This window comes from Phyllobates terribilis, unplaced genomic scaffold, assembly GCF_046119375.1.
Source record: "Phyllobates terribilis strain yellow unplaced genomic scaffold, ASM4611937v1 Scaffold_4__5_contigs__length_816908805, whole genome shotgun sequence".
NCBI classification, from domain to species: domain Eukaryota; kingdom Metazoa; phylum Chordata; class Amphibia; order Anura; family Dendrobatidae; genus Phyllobates; species Phyllobates terribilis.
The window spans coordinates 42,958,216-42,978,522 of NW_027362764.1; the positions used below are offsets into that span (position 1 = coordinate 42,958,216).

Consider the following 20,307-nt stretch of genomic DNA (forward strand, 5'->3'; position numbering starts at 1 on the left):
TTAGGGAGGACTATGGGAAGTGCATTATATTGTATGGAGGACTATGGAGAAAGCATTATACTATATGGAGGACCAAGGGGAGTGCATTATACTATATGGAGGGCTAAGGGGAGAGCATTATACTGTATGGAGGACTACGGGGAGTGAAGAACACTGTATGGAGGACTATGGGGAGTGCATTATACTGTATGGAGGACTATGGGGAGTGCATTATACTGTATGGAGGACTATGGGGAGAGCATTATACTGTAGGGAGGACTATGGGGAGTACATTATACTGTATGTAGGACTATGGGGAGAGCATTATACTGTAGGGAGGACTATGGGGAGTGCATTATACTGTAGTATGGGGAGAGCATTATACTGTAGGGAGGACTATGAGGAGTACAGTATACTGTATGGAGGAGACTATGGGGAGAACAGGACCAGGACTTTCCTACAGCACAAATACCCGAAGTGCCCCCCTGTAAATATCATGTCGCTCATATAGAGTTTTTTTTTTTCTTTTATGATGGTGGAGGACTATGGGAGTGCAGTATATGGTATATATGGCTTGTTTTCTTTTTCCAAGTCCTGTATGGAAACCTATAATGAAAAAGCACCAGAAAAAAATTCCTACTGAGAAATTGAAAAAAAACACCGACCTTCTAAATGCCACAAACTAAAACTCTTTTTATGTTGCATATATATATATTTTTTTTACTATAGACTTTAGTGTAACTTGAAAAACAAACAATAAATATGATCTGACAATTTCCTACAGTGCGAATCTGGAATGAGTAAAGCACAACTGTAGGAAATCCATCTCTGGTGTCCTGCAGACCCTCCACCTCCTCCTCCTCCTCTGGCTGTGGATGGATGGATGGTGGAGGAGGATCCAGCCCAGGATACTATTACAGAGGTGGACACTGTCACAGTCCTGAACTCTCTACAGTCACAGGAGTGAGGATCCTCACATGGAAACTGATGGAGCTCCCAGCCCTGTGATTGCTCTCCACGCTGGTTACATTGTGTTCAGGGATTTATTCTTTGTTCCCATCATTTAATATGGGGGTCATCTCTGCACTAATTTATTCTGCACTCTGGATTATACTGACTGTTCTGCAGACTGGAGACTGTCAGCAAGGTAAGACTAGATTTATTTAGTTATTTATCAATGTTTATTATATTATTAGTTCCTTTTTTTCTATACTTATTACTTGCGATTTACATACTTTTCTTCCTCTGGAAGAGTTCAGATCGGCAACTTTCTGGATCCAAAAAACATATTAAACTTTTTTTTTTTTTAAGCAGAAAGTCCTTCAGAAAACGCTTTTTCTTTGGGGAGTTTTTGGAGCAGTTTTTAATTTCCTAAACTGTTTTTGATGAGTTTTGGAAGAGTTGTTTTTTTTCTTTCACCTTTTCTTTTTGCCGCCTTCTAATTGGATACTGCCTAATTTGGAGCGTTCTCTATCAGGATCCATGCATTTATGTTTTTTTCCACCAGACATAACAGGAAAATTAGTTGACATTGAAATGGATAGAAACCGTTTTTAGGCATTTTTTGTGACTTTTTTTATGCACTCCAAAAATTTTTTCAAAAAATTCCATCTACTCAGAGTAATTAGACCTGATTTCCGGATGGCTAATTGCCTATGTTACAAATATATGAAACTAACTTTTACATTGCAGAACTGGCCGGGGATCTCGTGGCAACTTTGGCCACGACACAGGTCGCCCAGGCAAAGATTACCGTGTGCCGCTGCTACATCGCAGCATATTGCAGGTGAATGTGGTCACAGCGTTCTGAACCCGGGGTAGAACAACTTCAGTTGGTTTTTTTGCAACTTTTTTGCATTATGCCGCGATTTGGCAATGGCATAGATCAATTTTTGGTTGCGTAACTTGTGCTGCTGCCAAAATCCCTGTGTTGCCCCAGTCTAAGCCCAGCTTGGGTTAGGCTTATGTTGAGTGAAGGCACAACTGAAAAGTGCAGCCAACTTACATATAAGTAACTGTATACTGTGAGACTGAGTTACAGGTAACGACCCTCTGTCACGTGACTATACTGTACATCCATTCATTGTCTTTCTATGGATGTAACTATTTGTACAATATATAACATAAATAATTTGTATCAAGAACTACACTAAAAACTCTATGTTCCCTCCAGTTTGATACATTTTACGATAAAACACCTGAATTTACCTACTTTCCTTTAATCCCTTTATTTAGAAGAGTTTATCCTTTTTGCTAAAATCTCCAGCGATCGTCTATGATCTGTAGGCAAAAATATGTTCAATTTTCCTGCAGTGCCACCGCTGGCGAAAAAAAGGTATTACATGATTCCCGCATAAATCAGTATCTGTGTATAAAAGAGTTGAGTTTACTCCTATAGGATTGTGACTTGGTGGAAAGTTTTTTGATTGAACGTTGCGGTTTTAATTCTTTATCAATTAAGCTATGTACACATTAAAGAAATTACATAGATAACAATTCCACAAAGTAACAATACCATCGGTAAGCGAGCTGGAAACAAACCGATTGCAATACTTCAATGACCAGTAGGGTATGGTCTCCGTCTTCTTACTGGTGGGCATCATGGTAACTTTGTTAAAAAAAACGAAAAATCAGCACTAGACAGAAATGTTGGATACACAGTTATTGAACGCTGGGCGACACTTTTATAAACCTGACACAAATAATGGCAACATAGTAGCAAGGAAACGTCAAAACTTAAACTTCATGGTTGAAGTCTGTAGGGGGCGCCCAATGTTATGTAAAAAGGTTTACAACTTTATCACATACTTTGCGTTTCAATCTATCGACAATTTCAATAACTCTGCTTGCTGTCAGTGAATAGATGAGACCTTGAATGAGAGACTTCCCTAGATGATTGATCTCCTCAAGACACAATTTTACCCCCTCCATTACCTATAGGACTGCAAAGCAGATTTTTTTACTGAATATTTCATCCTTTGAAATGCATAGGGACGAAAATTGCTGCAGAAATCGACATGTAACTTATGCAAATTTTACCATAGATCCCTGACAGATTTTGCTAAGGGTTCACAGCAAAATCTGCGGCTGATTTTTGTCAGCCGCCCTGACAATCATCTGATCGCTGAGGGTCTGGTTCTTGGAATGTTTGTCTGGCTATCCATTTTCCCTGCAGTGACCTCAACAGGTGAAATGTGGTATTACAAAAGGAAAACATTACAAATAAATATAGGCAACCAGGTCATTCATCCGCCAGAATAAAGGAGATATTTCATCACAGAAATGGACTACAGAAGTTTATTTTTCTCACTATACTTAGTAGAGCTGTTATATAAAAATGGAAAAAAAAACAAGAGACCAAGAGTGGCGCAGCTACCGAACTTTGGACTAAAGTTTGCTGGAACCCGAACTTCCATGGGTCCACTCATCCCCAATTGAGAGTAGTGTCCTTTTAGTGAAGGCGCTACCCCTGTTAGGTAACATTTTCGTGTATGTACTTATTATCTGCCACGATTATTTGCATAAAGAAAAGTTTTGTATTTCTCTAAGAAACTTTCTATTTCAATTGATAGCAGTTTTCACAATCTCTACTTGTCAGTTGCATGTTTTTTCCCAGTGCAAATGTATCCATTTAAGCAATTGAAAAAAAAGGCTGGTTGCAAAAGTAACTAGGCACCCGTTAAAGTGCCTACTATGGTAACAGGATCTATCACTTACCATAAATATAGAAATTTTTTAAACCTGGTGTAAACGCCGCTGTTCTCCTGATTCCGAGGATGTTTTTCTTTTGTTCCTGCGCCTCTCCAATCCTGAGCTATGACCCCCCTCTTCCTTGTATGTTAATTTTGTCTTTTTTTAACCAAGTGGGGATGGTCCTCAGAAAGACTCTCAGAGGAGAGTACAAGACCACGCCCATTTCGCTAAGAAGGCTAGATTTAAATAAAGGGAAGAAGGAGCCGTATCTCAGGAACGGAGAGGCGCAGGAACAAAAGAAAAACATCACCGGATTCAGGAGAACAGCGGAATTTACACCAAGTAAAAAAAAATACGTATTTATGGGAAAATCCTTTTTAAAGGAATGCACCAGGCAAGGCTGCAGTATGAGAATGTCTGAGGGTATATTTATTGTATCATTACATGGCTATCTACACTTCATGCCTGCAGCACACATGGCCTCTTATCAGACTATTTATCTGCTGCTTTGAAGTTCTGGGACTGTTGTGACAAGTGCTGTAAACTTTAGCGTCCCTGGAGAGAAGCACCTGGTCTGGTGAATAAACCCTCCTCCAATCAGCTGCTCCCTCCTCCGCTGTAATAATGAGAATAATCGGCATCAGAGGAGATCCAGACCAGACACCGATCACAGCGATCAGTGATTTCATGCTGTAACTATCATCCAAAAACGACAACCTTCATAGAACAACCAAGAAGGACAAGTCACCCAGTAAGCGTCCGAGCTCCCTAATGTATGGACGCACTTTCCCGTACTCTTCTGAGGTCATTGTGTCCACCTTTCTGTTGATACCCTATTATTTGCACATGCAAAGTTTTGATAGCTTTTTATTGCATTTTTTTTAGAGAGGTGCAACAACCGAAAAATTGCAATTCTGACATTTTGATTTTTGTTCTCTTTGCTGTGCATTTACATAGTTACATAGTTTATAAGGCCGAAAAAAGACAAGCGTCCATCCAGTTCAGCCTATTTCTTGTGCACTGTAGCTATTCCGCAGCGTTGATCCAGGGGAAAGCAAAAAAAACCCATGCGGTATAGGCCAATTTATTTTAGATTATTATAGATGGGTCTTTTACGGATGCTATAATGCTCATTTATTTATTTTTATTTCTTTGGGTTGATTTAAAGTTTTATATATTTTTTTTTAGATTTTAAAAAATTATATATTTTTAATCTTTACTTTATATTTTTAGTCCCTTATAGGGGGACTTGAACCTGCGATCACTTCATGGATCCTTCTACATACTGCAATACTACTGCATTACAGCACATTGAGAAAACGCAGAAGGTTGCCATGGTGGCCTTCAGCAGTTCTCTGGCTGCCAAGGCAACCCATGGGCATCGGTCTCCTGATCAAAAATTAACAGTAGCATCTAAATGGTTAAACAGCAGCAATCGGAGCTAGTTCAGACCACTGCTGCTGCAGATAGATGCTGGGCCAACTCTTGAGCCCACTAAATATATGGCGACGCAATGTCCTCTGACTACAGGAAGGGGTTAATAGCAAGCTAGACGGTGAAAGAGGAGCATGTGCCAGAAAGTCCAATCCAGACATGGCTTTCTGGTGTAAATTAAGATGCCCAGATTTGGGAGGTCATACCCTCTCCCCCACCCCCCCAAAAAAAAATTAAACAAACTGCAGATTTTGTGGATGAAAAATCTATAGCCTATAACAGTTTGGATATTGTAGAACTCATTTTATCATATCATTTTTTTTCCTGTTATCCACATGAAAAAACTGGAGAATCTGCAAGGAAACTACCTGCACTGTGGATTTTGCTACATATTATCAATGTGAATTTCAACTTTTAAAATTCAAAGGGTAAAATCTGCAGCAAAATCCCCATAATAAACATGTAACTTGTGCAGATTTTGCTACAAAATTGCTGCAAAATCCGTTGCTGATCATCTGATCGCTCATCTGATCATGCCTGGCTATACATTTTCCCTGCAGTGGCCACTACAGGACACAAAAGGTATTGCACATAAAATAATTAGAAATTAAAAAAAATACAGCTATACAATATAGCCACGACTCCCAGATCAGGATTGTTTCATCACAGAATACGACTCATAATGAAAGTTTTAAAAGTTTTTTTTTATACTTTGTCTTTAAGTTAGTAGTCAGAGGGAATATATATAAAATCTGAATAACATAGACACAACCTAGGGGAAAAGAGGCACATTTTCTGGAAAAGAAAAAAAAAACACACCCATGTTTTTTCTACTGTTTTGTAACCTCTATAAGGCCAAAAACAATATGTAACACAGATTTATCCAACTCCTGACTACATCCACAGCCACAGATTTTAAGATTGGGAGTACCAACCTCTTAGTGAAGGAGTACCCCTTTAATGTAACATTTGCATTAATGTACTTATTATCTGGCACAATTATTTGCATAATGAAAAGTCATGAAATTCTCTTAATATTCCGCTACTTTCTGTGTCTATTCCACGTGGTTTTCGAGATCTCTGCTTGCTGTCAGTGAGTAAGAATCTTCATTATTTACTTTTAGTGGATGAAAATCTTTTCACATTTCCAACCCAAATCTTCTTTATTAGTTGTTCCAAGCCTTTTTGTTCATTAGTGGGAAATTGTAGAATCATAGTGCTAAGTTTATAGTTGTCCGAGGAAAATACATGTAAGAAAATACAAATATCTCCCATGATGAACAACTTTCCGAATGGAAAAAAAATCCTTCACATCATGCAAAATATTTTTTTTGTGTGTATGCACTTATGAAAAAAAAAAAATTGGAAGACTTAGACAAGCTAGTTTCCTTTTAACAACAGCACTCCTTGTGGCCTGGAGTGGTATTACATGTAAAACTTTGTATTTTAATTATAAATAAGTAATTGATGAATTTTAATGGCTAATACTGCTTTAGCTTAAGTGAAAGAAAAGTGAAATATCTATAGTTAATTCAGACGAACATAAGGAGAAATCAGATAAAGCTTCGAAGGGTAGTTAAGAATGAGAAGTTTTTCTCTGTTTTTTATCAGATGTCAGCCAACAACAAAGATTCAGACTCCCCTTTATTCACCTTCTGACCCCCATCTTGCCCCCTAGCTGATTGCTTTGCAATAATTGATCTTTTTCCTACCAGGCCATAGGGAGGTCATGGACAGTTGTAGAAACCAGAGACTGAAGGGGTGAAGTGCTGCCCTTCGTCAGGCTCAAAGAGAGGCCATCGCCTAAGGCGGAGGTGTCAGAGAGGTTCCCATTAACCTGGCTCACCCTACAGATGTAGCAGCAATTACCAGACTGTAAATCTAACACTTTGTGTAGTTGTACATAAAGAGGAATGAATCAATTTAAATAAGTCAAAAAGTAAGGACACCCCATTAATGGACATATTAATATTAGTCTAGAAGAAAAATGCTGCACTTCCCCATACAGCACAGAAGAGTGTACCGACGGAGGCCAAAAGGATGCTCTCTCGGCTGACAGCAAATAGGAGAATGAAGCTTTGTAAATATATTCCACATTACACTTGTAGCTTTTCCTTGTGGCGCAGTGTGCACAGGGCCCGACTGCTGTGTTAGGAGTTACAGTCGTGTTGTAAGGCTCACTTTGGGCTGAATGTCAATCTTCTGACAGATGGTCTCATATGATCCTCAATCCTCCGGTGAAGAAGTCAGATTGGATTCTATGATGGTCAGATGCAGCAAAGTACAGCACGTCCACCACCATGCTTTATAGTGCTGGTCTCAGGCTCTTAAAATGTCTTTTTTTTGTCAAGTATTTCTTCTCTGGCCAAATAAATCCACGTTTGTCTCGTCTGTCTGGGGCTCATTGTTTCATTCTGCTGTTTTCTTCATTTTCATGGGTAAACGTCAAGATCGTATACAGCTTCTAGAGTCTGTGCCACCAGCAAATAGGTTACAGTGGATCTACTATACCACTAGGAAATAGCTTAGGTGGATCTACTATACCACTAGGGAATAGGTCATAGTGGATCTACTATACCACTAGGGAAAAGGTGACAGAAGATCTACTATACCACTAGGGAATAGGACACAGTGGATCTACTATACCACTAGGAAATAGCTTAGGTGAATCTGCTATACCACTAGCGAATAGGTCACAGTGGATCTACTATACCACTAGGGAATAGGTCACAGTGGATCTACTATATCACTAGGGAATAGGTCACAGTGGATCTACTATATCACTAAGGAATAGGTCACAGTGGATCTACTATACCACTAGGGAATAGGTCACAGTGGAGCTACTATACCACTAGGGAATGGGTTACAGTGGATCTACTATACCACTAGGGAATAGGTCACAGTGGATCTACTATACCACTAGGGAATAAGTCACAGTGGATCTACTATACCACTAGGGAATAAGTCACAGTGGATCTACTATACCACTAGGGAATAGGTCACAGTGGATCAACTATACCACTAGGAAATAGGTCACAATGAATCTACTCTACCACTATGGAGTAGTTCACAGTGAATCCACTACACCACTAGAAAGTAGGTCACAGTAAATCCACCATATCACCAGGGAATAGTTCACAGTTGATCCACTATGCCACAATGGAATACATAATATTTGATCCATGAGGACATCAGGGAATAGGTCCCAGTGGATCCACTGTACAACCAAGGAATATGTCACAGAGGATCCACTATATCACCAGGGTATAGATCACATAGGAGCCACTATATTACCAGGGTATAGATCACAGAGGATCCACTATATCACCAGGGTATAGATCACATATGAGCCACTATATTACCAAGGTATAGATCACAGAGGATCCACTATATCACCAGGGTATAGATCACATAGGAGCCACTATATTACCAGGGTATAGATCACAGAGAATCCACTATATTACCAGGGTATAGATCACATAGGAGCCACTATATTAGCAGGGTATAGATCACAGAGGATCCACTATATCACCAGGGTATAGATCACATAGGAGCCACTATGTCACCAGGGTATAGATCACAGAGGATCCACTATATCACCAGGGTATAGATCACATAGGAGCCACTATGTTACCAGGATATAGATCACAGAGGATCCACTATATCACCAGGGTATACAGTGCTGGCCAAAAGTATTGGCACCCCTGCAATTCTTTCTGATAATACTCAGTTTCTTCCTGAAAATGATTGCAATCACAAATTCTTTGGTATTATTATCTTCATTTAATTTGTCATCAATGAAAAAAAACGCAAAAAGATTTGTCCTAAAGCCAAATTGGATATAATTCCACACCAAACCTAAAAAAGGGGGTGGACAAAAGTATTGGCACCCTTTGAAAAATCATGTGATGCTTCTCTAATTCGTGTAATTAACAGCACCTGTAACTTACCTGTGGCACCTAACAGGTGTTGGCAATAACTAAATCACACTTGCAGCCAGTTAACATGGATTAAAGTTGACTCAACCTCTGTCTTATGTCCTTGTGTGTACCACATTGAGCATGGAGAAAAGAAAGAAGACCAAAGAACTGTCTGAGGACTTGAGTAACCAAATTGTGAGGAAGCATGAGCAATCTCAAGGCTACAAGTCCATCTCCAAAGACCTGAATGTTCCTGTGTCTTCCGTGCGCAGTGTCATCAAGAAGTTTAAAGCCCATGGCACTGTGGCTAACCTCCCTAGATGTGGACAGAAAAGAAAAATTGATGAGAGATTTCAACGCAAGATTGTGCGAATGGTGGATAAAGAACCTCGACTAACATCCAAACAAGTTCAAGCTGCCCTGCAGTCCGAGGGTGCAACAGTGTCAACCCGTACTATCCGTCGGCATCTGAATGAAAAGGGACTGTATGGTAGGATACCCAGGAAGACCCCACTTCTTACCCCGAGACATAAAAAAGCCAGGCTGGAGTTTGCCAAAACTTACCTGAGAAAGCCTAAAACGTTTTGGAAAAATGTTCTCTGGTCAGATGAGACAAAAGTAGAGCTTTTTGGGAAAAAGCATCAACATAGAGTGTTCAGGAAAAGAAAGAGGCATTCAAAGAAAAGAACACGGTCCCTACAGTCAAACATGGCGGAGGTTCCCTGATGTTTTGGGGTTGCTTTGCTGCCTCTGGCATTGGACTGCTTGACCGTGTGCATGGCATTATGAAGTCTGAAGACTACCAACAAATTTTGCAGCATAATGTAGGGCCCAGTGTGAGAAAGCTGGGTCTCCATCAGAGGTCATGGGTCTTCCAGCAGGACAATGACCCAAAACACACTTCCAAAAGCACTATAAAATGGTTTTATAGAAAGCACTGGAGACTTCTAAGGTGGCCAGCAATGAGTCCAGACCTGAATCCCATAGAACACCTGTGGAGAGATCTCAAAATGGCAGTTTGGAGAAGGCACCCTTCAAATATCAGGGACCTGGAGCAGTTTGCCCAAGAAGAATGGTCTACAATTCCAGCAGAGCATTGTAAGAAACTCATTGATGGTTACCGGAAGCGGTTGTTCACAGTTATTTTGGCTAAAGGTTGTGCAACCAAATATTAGGCTGAGGGTGCCAATAGTTTTGTGTGAAATGATCAATGATTTGATTTTTGCTTCATTCTCTTTTGTGTTTTTTCCTTGTAAGCAAATTAAATGAAGATAATAATACCAAAGAGCCACTATATTACCAGGGTATAGATCACTTAGGAGCCACTATATTACCAGGGTATAGATCACAGAGGATCCACTATATTACCAGGGTATAGATCACAGAGGATCCACTATATCACCAGGGAATAGATCACATAGGAGCCACTATATAACCAAGGTATAGATCACATTGGAGCCACTATATTACCAGGGTATAGATCACAGAGGATCCACTATATCACCAAGGTGAAGATCACATAGGAGCCACTATATCACCAGGGTATAGATCACAGAGGATCCACTATATTACCAGGGAATAGGTCACAGTGGATCTACTATACCACTAGGGAATAGGTCACAGTGGATCTACTATACCACTAGAGAATAGGTCACAGTGGATCTACTATATCACTAGGGAATAGGTCACAGTGGATCTACTATACCACTAAGGAATAGGTCACAGTGGATCTACTATACCACTAGGGAATAGGTCACAGTGGATCTACTATACCACTAGGGAATAGGTCACAGTGGATCTACTATACCACTAGGGAATAGGTCACAGTGGATCAACTATATCACTAGGAAATAGGTCACAATGGATCTACTCTACCACTATGGAGTAGTTCACAGTGAATCCACTATACCACTAGAAAGTAGGTCACAGTAAATCCACCATATCACCAGGGAATAGTTCAGAGTTGATCCACTATGCCACAATGGAATACATAATAGTTGATCCATGAGAACATCAGGGAATAGGTCCCAGTGGATCCACTGTACAACCAAGGAATATGTCACAGAGGATCCACTATATCACCAGGGTATAGATCACATAGAAGCAACTATATTACCAGGGTATAGATCATATAGGAGCCACTATATTACCAGGGTATAGATCACAGAGGATCCACTATATAACCAGGGTATAGATCACATAGGAGCCCCTATATTACCAGGGTATAGATCACAGAGGATCCACTATATCACCGGGGTATAGATCACATAGGAGCCACTATATCACCAGGGTATAGATCACAGAGGATCCACTATATCACCAGGGAATAGGTCACAGTGGATCTACTATACCACTAGGGAATAGGTCACAGTGGATCTACTATACCACTAGGGAATAGGTCACAGTGGATCTACTATATCACTAGGGAATAGGTCACAGTGGATCTACGATACCACTAAGGAATAGGTCACAGTGGATCTACTATATCACTAGGGAATAGGTCACAGTGAATCTACTATACCACTAGGGAATAGGTCACAGTGGATCTACTATACCACTAGGGAATAGGTCACAGTGGATCAACTATACCACTAGGAAATAGGTCACAATGGATCTATTCTACCACTATGGAGTAGTTCACAGTGAATCCACTATACCACTAGAAAGTAGGTCACAGTAAATCCACCATATCACCAGGGAATAGTTCAGAGTTGATCCACTATGTCACAATGGAATACATAATAGTTGATCCATGAGAACATCAGGGAATAGGTCCCAGTGTATCCACTGTACAACCAAGGAATATGTCACAGAGGATCCACTATATCACCAGGGTATAGATCACAGAGGATCCACTATATCACCAGGGTATAGATCACATAGGAGCCACTATATCACCAGGGTATAGATCACATATGAGCCACTATTTTACCAGGGTATAGATCACATAGGAGCCACTATATTACCAGGGTATAGATCACAGAGGATCCACTATATAACCAGGGTATAGATCACATAGGAGCCCCTATATTACCAGGGTATAGATCACAGAGGATCCACTATATCACCAGGGTATAGATCACATAGGAGCCCCTATATTACCAGGGTATAGATCACAGAGAATCCACTATATCACCAGGGTATAGATCACATAGGAGCCACTATGTCACCAGGGTATAGATCACAGAGGATCCACTATATCACCAGGGTATAGATCACATAGGACTCACTTTATCACCAGGGTATAGATCACAGAGGATCCACTATATCACCAGGGTATAGATCATGGAGGATGCACTATATCACCATGGCATAGATCACATAGGAGCCACTATGTCACCAGGGTATAGATCACAGAGGATCCACTATATCACCAGGGTATAGATCACATAGGACTCACTTTATCACCAGTGTATAGATCACAGAGGATCCACTATATCACCAGGGTATAGATCACAGAGGATCCATTATATCACCAGGGTATAGATCACATAATAGCCACTATATTACCAGGGTATAGATCACAGAGGATACACTATATCACCAGGGTATAGATCACAGAGAATTCACTATATTACCAGGGTATAGATCACATAGGATCCACTATATCACCAGAGTATAGATCACAGAGGAGCCACTATATCACCAGGGTAGAGATCACATAGGATCCACTATATCACCAGGGTATAGATCACCTAGGAGCCACTATATAACCAGGGTATAGATCACATAGGAGCCACTATATTACCAGGGTATAGATCACAGAGGATCCACTTTATCACCAGGGTATAGATCACATAGAAGCCACTATATTACCAGGGTATAGATCATAGAGGATCCACTATATTACCAGGGTATAGATCACTGAGGATCCACTATATCACCAGGGTATAGATCACATAGGAGCCACTATATCACCAGGGTATAGATCACATAGGAGCCACTATATCAACAGGGTATAGATCACTGAGGATCCACTATATCACCACGGTATAAATCACATAGGAGCCACTATATTACCAGGGTATAGATCACATAGGAGCCACTATATAACCAGGGTATAGATCATAGAGGATCCACTATATTACCAGGGTATAGATCACAGAGGATCCACTATATCACCTGGGTATAGATCACATAGGAGCCACTATATTACCAGGGTATAGATCACAGAGGATCCACTGTATCACCAGGGTATAGATCACAGAGGATCCACTATATCACCAGGGTATAGATCACATAGGAGCCACTATATCACCAGGGTATAGATCACTTAGGAGCCACTATATTACCAAGGTATAGATCACAGAGGATCAATTATATTACCAGGGTATAGATCACATAGGACTCACTTTATAACCAGGGTATAGATCACATAGGAGCCACTATATCACCAGGGTATAGATCATGGAGGATGCACTATATTACCAGGGTATAGATCACAGAGGATCCACTATATCACCAGGGTATAGATCACATAGGAGCCACTATATCACCAGGGTATAGATCACATAGGAGCCACTATATTACCAGGATATAGATCACAGAGGATCCACTATATCACCAGGGTATAGATCACATAGGAGCCCCTATATTACCAGGGTATAGATCACAGAGGATCCACTATATCACCAGGGTATAGATCACATAGGAGCCCCTATATTAGCAGGGTATAGATCACAGAGAATCCACTATATCACCAGGGTATAGATCACAGAGGAGCCACTATATTAGCAGGGTATAGATCACAGAGGATCCACTATATCACCATGGCATAGATCACATAGGAGCCACTATGTCACCAGGGTATAGATCACAGAGGATCCACTATATCACCAGGGTATAGATCACATAGGACTCACTTTATCACCAGGGTATAGATCACAGAGGATCCACTATATCACCAGGGTATAGATCACAGAGGATCCATTATATCACCAGGGTATAGATCACTTAGGAGCCACTATATTACCAAGGTATAGATCACAGAGGATCAATTATATTACCAGGGTATAGATCACATAGGACTCACTTTATAACCAGGGTATAGATCACATAGGAGCCACTATATCACCAGGGTATAGATCACAGAGGAGCCACTATATCACCAGGGTAGAGATCACATAGGATCCACTATATCACCAGGGTATAGATCACCTAGGAGCCACTATATAACCAGGGTATAGATCACATAGGAGCCACTATATTACCAGGGTATAGATCACAGAGGATCCACTTTATCACCAGGGTATAGATCACATAGGAGCCACTATATCACCAGGGTATAGATAATGGAGGATGCACTATATTACCAGGGTATAGATCACAGAGGATCCACTATATCACCAGGGTATAGATCACATAGGAGCCACTATATCACCAGGGTATAGATCACATAGGAGCCACTATATTACCAGGATATAGATCACAGAGGACCCACTATATCACCAGGGTATAGATCACAGAGGATCCATTATATCACCAGGGTATAGATCACATAGGACCCACTATATCACCAGGGTATAGATCACATAGGACCCACTATATCACCAGGGTATAGATCACATAGGAGCCTCCATATTACCAGGGTATAGATCACAGAGGATCCACTATATTACCAGGGAACACGTCACGGTGGATATACTGTGACACCAGACAATCGTACTTTATAAATCTAGTCTGTCAGTATTATGCCACCACATCAGGCTGTGGGGATGGAAGCTGCACATTCACTTGGACTTTGGGAAGGAAATATTGTTTTTGCCTGTGAATTTGAATAGAAATCTCCAAAGGAGTCAAGGAACAAACGAATGATCAGCTGTGTAATATAAAGGATCACTCCAGGCAGAAGTGACGCACAGCGATCAGCCCAGTGCTGGACCCGAATGTGGAGCTGCAGATTATAACACGGGGTCATTATTTGTTACGGTGCTCGGCCGCCTCGTTCCCTCTACTAAGCATCAGACCGGATGAAGGATCTGCCGGGAGTCTTCTATTACTGCCCAAAAGTTAGAACTGGGGTAGTTACCATTTAAAGGAGTTGTCCCATCTAGTGTTGAGCGAGCACTAAAATGCTCGGGTGCTCAAAGCTCGGGCCCCGAGCTCACCATGATACTCGGGTGCTCGACCCGAGCAACGAGCCCAATGTTAGTCTATGGGAGACTCGAGCATTTTTGGGGCTCCACCCCCGGCAGTCTGTAGAAAGCCTAAAAAGTGCCCAAAACGATAGTGACAGTGCTCAAAAGACATTGGGGCAGCATGGGGATCGCCCCAGGAAGCATTTCTGACCCCCAGGTCACTGCTGTCAACAACGTGGTCAGAGGTATTAAGCCACTTTTACGGGCTCACAATAAAACATTCAAAAACGAAACTGAAACTGCTTTCCTGTGAAATATGTTAAGGAACATCCTTTCCAGGGTAAAGACTTGTGTATAAGGTAAAATAAATTACCAAAAACAAAAATACTCCTCCACACCTTGGGCTATGTTCACAAGTAGCATTTTTTATGCGTTTTTGCACTTTTGTATTGCTTTCAACCGTGACAAATGCATTCACCGGGAAATGTCATTTTAACATTTTACAACCTTATCTGGCCATGTGCTGTGTGACACATGCATACAGTGCTGAAAAGACATAGAAACAGCATGGGGAAGACCCCTGGAAGCATCTCTGACACCCAGGTCACTGCCTATAAGTGTGCCCATCGGAAGTGATCCTTGCCGCATCAGAAGTTGCAGACTTGCAACTATCCCCATGCAAGTCCTTGTCCCAGGGCAGTGTTCAATTGTACCTGCCCCATTCCTTGCAATGCAAGCGCAAGTATGCAGCCTGACACCCACCCACCCCCAGGCTGCAATACCATACTGCTTGCTTGCACTTGAAATTGGGCCTTTTAGGCATGTGGAGGCGGAATCTGGCCACCACGTCATGGCTGCGTCAGCGGCCTGGTATCCATAGTCAGTCCCCAGCCGCCCGGCGGTCGGGTATCCACACTCGGTCCCCAGCCGCCAGGGGGCGGCCGGGTGTCCATACTCGGTCACCAGCCGCCCCGCGGCCGGGTGCCCACACACGATCCCCAGCCGCCTGGGGGCGGCCGGGTGTCCATAAACGGTCCCCAGCCGCCCCTGTTTGTCCCAGTGCACCTTATACACAAGCGCGCATACCAAAACATTACCTGTGCCCTCCCCAGTGCATTTAGTGGGAAGAACAGCCTAACCACAAACACGTGGACAAGTGAATGTGGCCAGAGATGGTCCATCTCACTGATGCCTTCACACTGGGTTAATATTGTGGAAGCCGGGACACAGTTGGACACTGGGATGCAACACGTCCTCCAGACATAGAGGATTGCGGGTTCTGGGTCAATCAGGCTTCAACACAAAGATCAGAAGGTAGACAGCAGCAGTGGTCGGCCTCCTACACAACGAGTAAATTATTCATGATCATGAGGCCATCCATCTCCTTAGCTTTCTGTTCCTTGGAATGCAAGCGCATGTATGTAGTAGCGGCTAGGCCTGAGGTGGTCAGCGTTTTGGCGCATATCCTACCTCCTCCGAGGATTGCTGGATGTTTTCCTGCTACTATCCCAGTTCTATGACTCCCGTTAAAACAAAGCTTCAGGTGATAAATGATGGATGAGGTGGTGGCAAAGGAGAAAGAGCAGGAGGAACAGGGCCATTCACATCAATATCAGGCCAGTCAACCACACATGTCTTGTAGGATATGTTTCTGTACCAAAAGGAGCGGTTCGGCTACACAGTTATAGGGCATACAGTGAGTGCAATGCCTACCAAAAATTTCGAGGCACTCCAATGCCCTTTGGAAGTGACATAGAGGTCAGAGGGCCTTAACTAAACTTTTTTTCCATTTATAGCAACTGGGTCTCCTGTGCACTGTTGGCCTAAGCAGTGAATGGAAGGCTTTCCAAAAATTATGAGGAACTGCAATGCCCCTTGAAACAGACATGGATTACAGCATACTAAAACCTTCTACCCATTATTGAGGAGTGGGTCTCCCTTAGTGTTCGCCTATGCATTGAAAATCAAAAGCTGACTAAAATTAGGAGGAAATGCAATGCCCGTTGGAAGAGTCGTGGAGGTTAGAGGTAATTAAAAACAACATTTCAATGCCCCTTGGAAGAGCTGTGGAGTTCAGAGTGGTTTAACAAGACGGTTTTAATGCCCCTTGGAAGAGATGTGGAGGTCACAGTAGCTTAACAAGACGGTTTTAATGCCCCTTGGAAGAGTGGTGGAGGTCGCCAAAAAAAAAAAAAGCTGCCAAAAATTAGGACGGAGGAACTTGCAATGCCCCTTACAAGAGCCATACAGTACAGCATATTACAAACATAAGTCCCATTATTGGGGAGTGGGTCTCCCATAGTATTTGCTTATGCCTTGCAAGCAAAAGCTGCCAAAAATTAGGATGAAGGAACTTGCAATGCCCCTTACAAGAGCCATGCAGTACAGCATATTAAAAACATTATTCCCATTATTGGGGAGTGGGTCTCCCATAGTCTTTGCCTATGCCTTCCAAGCAAAAGCTGCCAAAAATTAGGACTGAGGAACTTGCAATGCCCCTTACAAGAGCCATGCAGTACAGCATATTACAAACATTATTCCCATTATTGGGGAGTGGGCCTCCCATAGTCTTTGCCTATGCCTTCCAAGCAAAAGCTGCCAAAAATTAGGATGGAGGAGCTTGCAATGCTGGCAACACGGACCACCGTCACCCTGGTGGTATAGTGGTGGTGGAGGCTGAGGATAAGGAGAAGAGCAAAAAACAGCCTAAATGAGGAAGCATATACCCATGTGTGGGTGTGAAGCGGTGCATGGGAATACACCTCCCGAAATAACACAGTGGATTTGACTTTATGTTACGCTGCTGTCATTTGGTGGTGATGAGAAGTCTGGCCCAATCCAGCGCTTGTTCATTTTGATAAGGGTCAGCTTGTCAGCATTGTCAGTTGACAGGCGAGTGCGCTTATCAGTTATAATTCCCCCAGCGGCACTAAAAACACGCTCCGATAACACGTTAGCGGCAGGGCAGGCCAGGACCTCCAAGGCGTACAGAGCGAGTTCATTCCAAGTGTCCAGCTTGGATACCCAATAATTAAAAGGCACAGAGGAATCACGGAGGACGCTGGTACGGTCGGCAAGGTACTTCCTCACCATCTTTTGAAACTTTCCACACCTTGTGAGAGTACCCCGCGCCTCAGGGCCTGTAAGCTGGGCGGGTCTCAGAAAACTGTCCCAGAACGTTGACAGTGATCCCCTGCCTCTGCTGGATTGGAGTTGCGTCTCTCTCGCCTGTACGCCTTGGTTGGGCAACGAACTGTGACCTCTGCCGCTAGTGTGTTCAGGTGGGAATTTTTTTAACAGTTCTGCAGCAAGGGCCTTCTGGTACTGCCCCATTTTTGTAGACCTCTCCACCTCAGGAATAAGAGAGTGAAAGTTCTCCTTGTAGCGGGGGTCTAAAAGTGTCACCAACCAGTAATGACTTTCACCCAACATTTTGACAACACGAGGGTCACGGTTAAGGCAGCGTAACATAAAGTCAGCCATGCGTGCCAGACTGGTAACGGGCAAGACTTCCGTGTCCTCACCAAGATGACGACTGACCATGCTCTCCTCCTCCTCCCCCCTGTCCTCAGGCCACCCACGCTGAACCAACGGTATGACAGTTGTACAGGTACTACCGTCTACAGCGCATGATACCAGCTCCTGTTCCTCCTCCTCCTCCTCCTCTCCCTCATTGTCCCCCAATGCACGTTGGGATGAGATGAGGCTGGGCTGTGTGTAATCGCCCGCTACGGCTTCTTGATCCATCTCATCATACTCTGGCTGCAATGCCTCCTCTTTAATTCTCTGCAGAGAGCGTTGCAAAAGACAGACAAGTGGGATGCTGACGCTAATGATGGCGTCATCGCCACTCACCCTCTTGGTGGACTCCTCAAAGTTTGTCAGGATGGTACATATGTCAGACATCCAGGTCCACTCCTGAGGTCTTATGTGTGGAGTCTGACCTGAATATCGACGGCCTTGTTGCAGCTGGTACTCCACAACTGCTCTCTTCTGCTCACAAATTCTTTGCAACATGTGGAGGGTAGAGTTCCAACGTGTGGGGACATCACACACCAGTCGGTGTGCCGGAAGCTGCAAACGCTGCTGCAACACAGCAAGGGCGGCGGAAGCTGTAGCCGACTTGCGAAAATGAGCTGACAGGCATACTTTCACGAGCAGATCTGGCAACTCGGGGTACGATTTAAGAAACCGCTGAACCACGAGGTTAAGCACATGAGCCAGGCATGGTACGTGTGTGATCTCGCCTCGCCTCAGAGCCGCCACCAGGTTACGGCCATTGTCACACACGGCCATGCCTGGATGTAGGTTCAGCGGTCTCAGCCACAGATCTGCCTGCTCTTTCACAGCTGTCCACAATTCACAAGCAGTGTCAGGTTTCTCACCTAAGCTTATGAGTTTCAGCACAGCCTGTTGTCGCTTGGCGGAGGCAGTACAGCAGCGCTTCCAGCTTGTAACTGATGTGGTGATATCTGAGATGGAGGTTGAACATGAGGAGGAGGACGATGATGCGCAGGAGCTGTACTCTGTGGGGGCAACTCTGACTGACATAGGGCCCGAAATCCTCGGTGTGGGGAGGATGTGTTCCGTCCCAAGGTCCGACTGGGTCCCGGCTTCCACTATGTTTACCCAGTGTGCCGTCAGGAAGATGTACAATCTCTGGCCACAAGCACTTGTCCACGTGTCCGTTGTCAGGTGGACTCTCCCAGTAACTGCGTTGTTGAGGGCACGGCAGATGTTTTGGGACACGTGCTTGTGTAGTGCGGGGATGGCACACCGGACAAAATAATATCGGCTGGGGACCGAGTACCGAGGGACGGCCACCGCCATAAGGTTGCGGAAGGATTCCGTCTCCACCAGCCTAGAAGGCAGCAATTCCAACGCAAGTAGTCGTGAAATGTGCGAATTTAGGACTGTGGCCTGTGGGGCGTTGGCTGCAAATTTGCGCTTTTGTTCAAAGGTCTGGGATATGGACAATTGAACGCTGCCGTGGGACGTGGACGTTGATGCTGTTTCTTGAGAAGCTGCCATAACAAGTGAAGACTGAGAGGAGGGGGCATCTTTGCATGCAGTATAGACAGGGGATTGCCTTGCACGCACAACAGGGGGTTCTCTTACATGCACAACAGTGGAAGAAGCAGTGGTGACACCCGCTGACACTGGTCGTGGACCCTGGGGTTCGCCCCACAAAGTCGGGTGTTTTG

The 20,307-nt window shown here is 43.3% G+C and overlaps 1 protein-coding gene across 1 annotated transcript in view; it reads left to right on the forward strand.

Annotated features, from left to right (window-relative positions):
* The first annotated feature begins 898 nt into the window (after positions 1 to 898).
* VWDE (von Willebrand factor D and EGF domains) overlaps positions 899 to 20,307 on the forward strand; it is a 231,100-nt gene continuing 211,691 nt past the window's right edge. Inside the window, exon 1 of the mRNA XM_073677285.1 lies at positions 899 to 1,126. Within this exon, the coding sequence (XP_073533386.1) occupies positions 1,048 to 1,126 (79 nt within the window). The 5' untranslated portion in view covers positions 899 to 1,047. The remainder of the gene's footprint in view (positions 1,127 to 20,307) is intronic.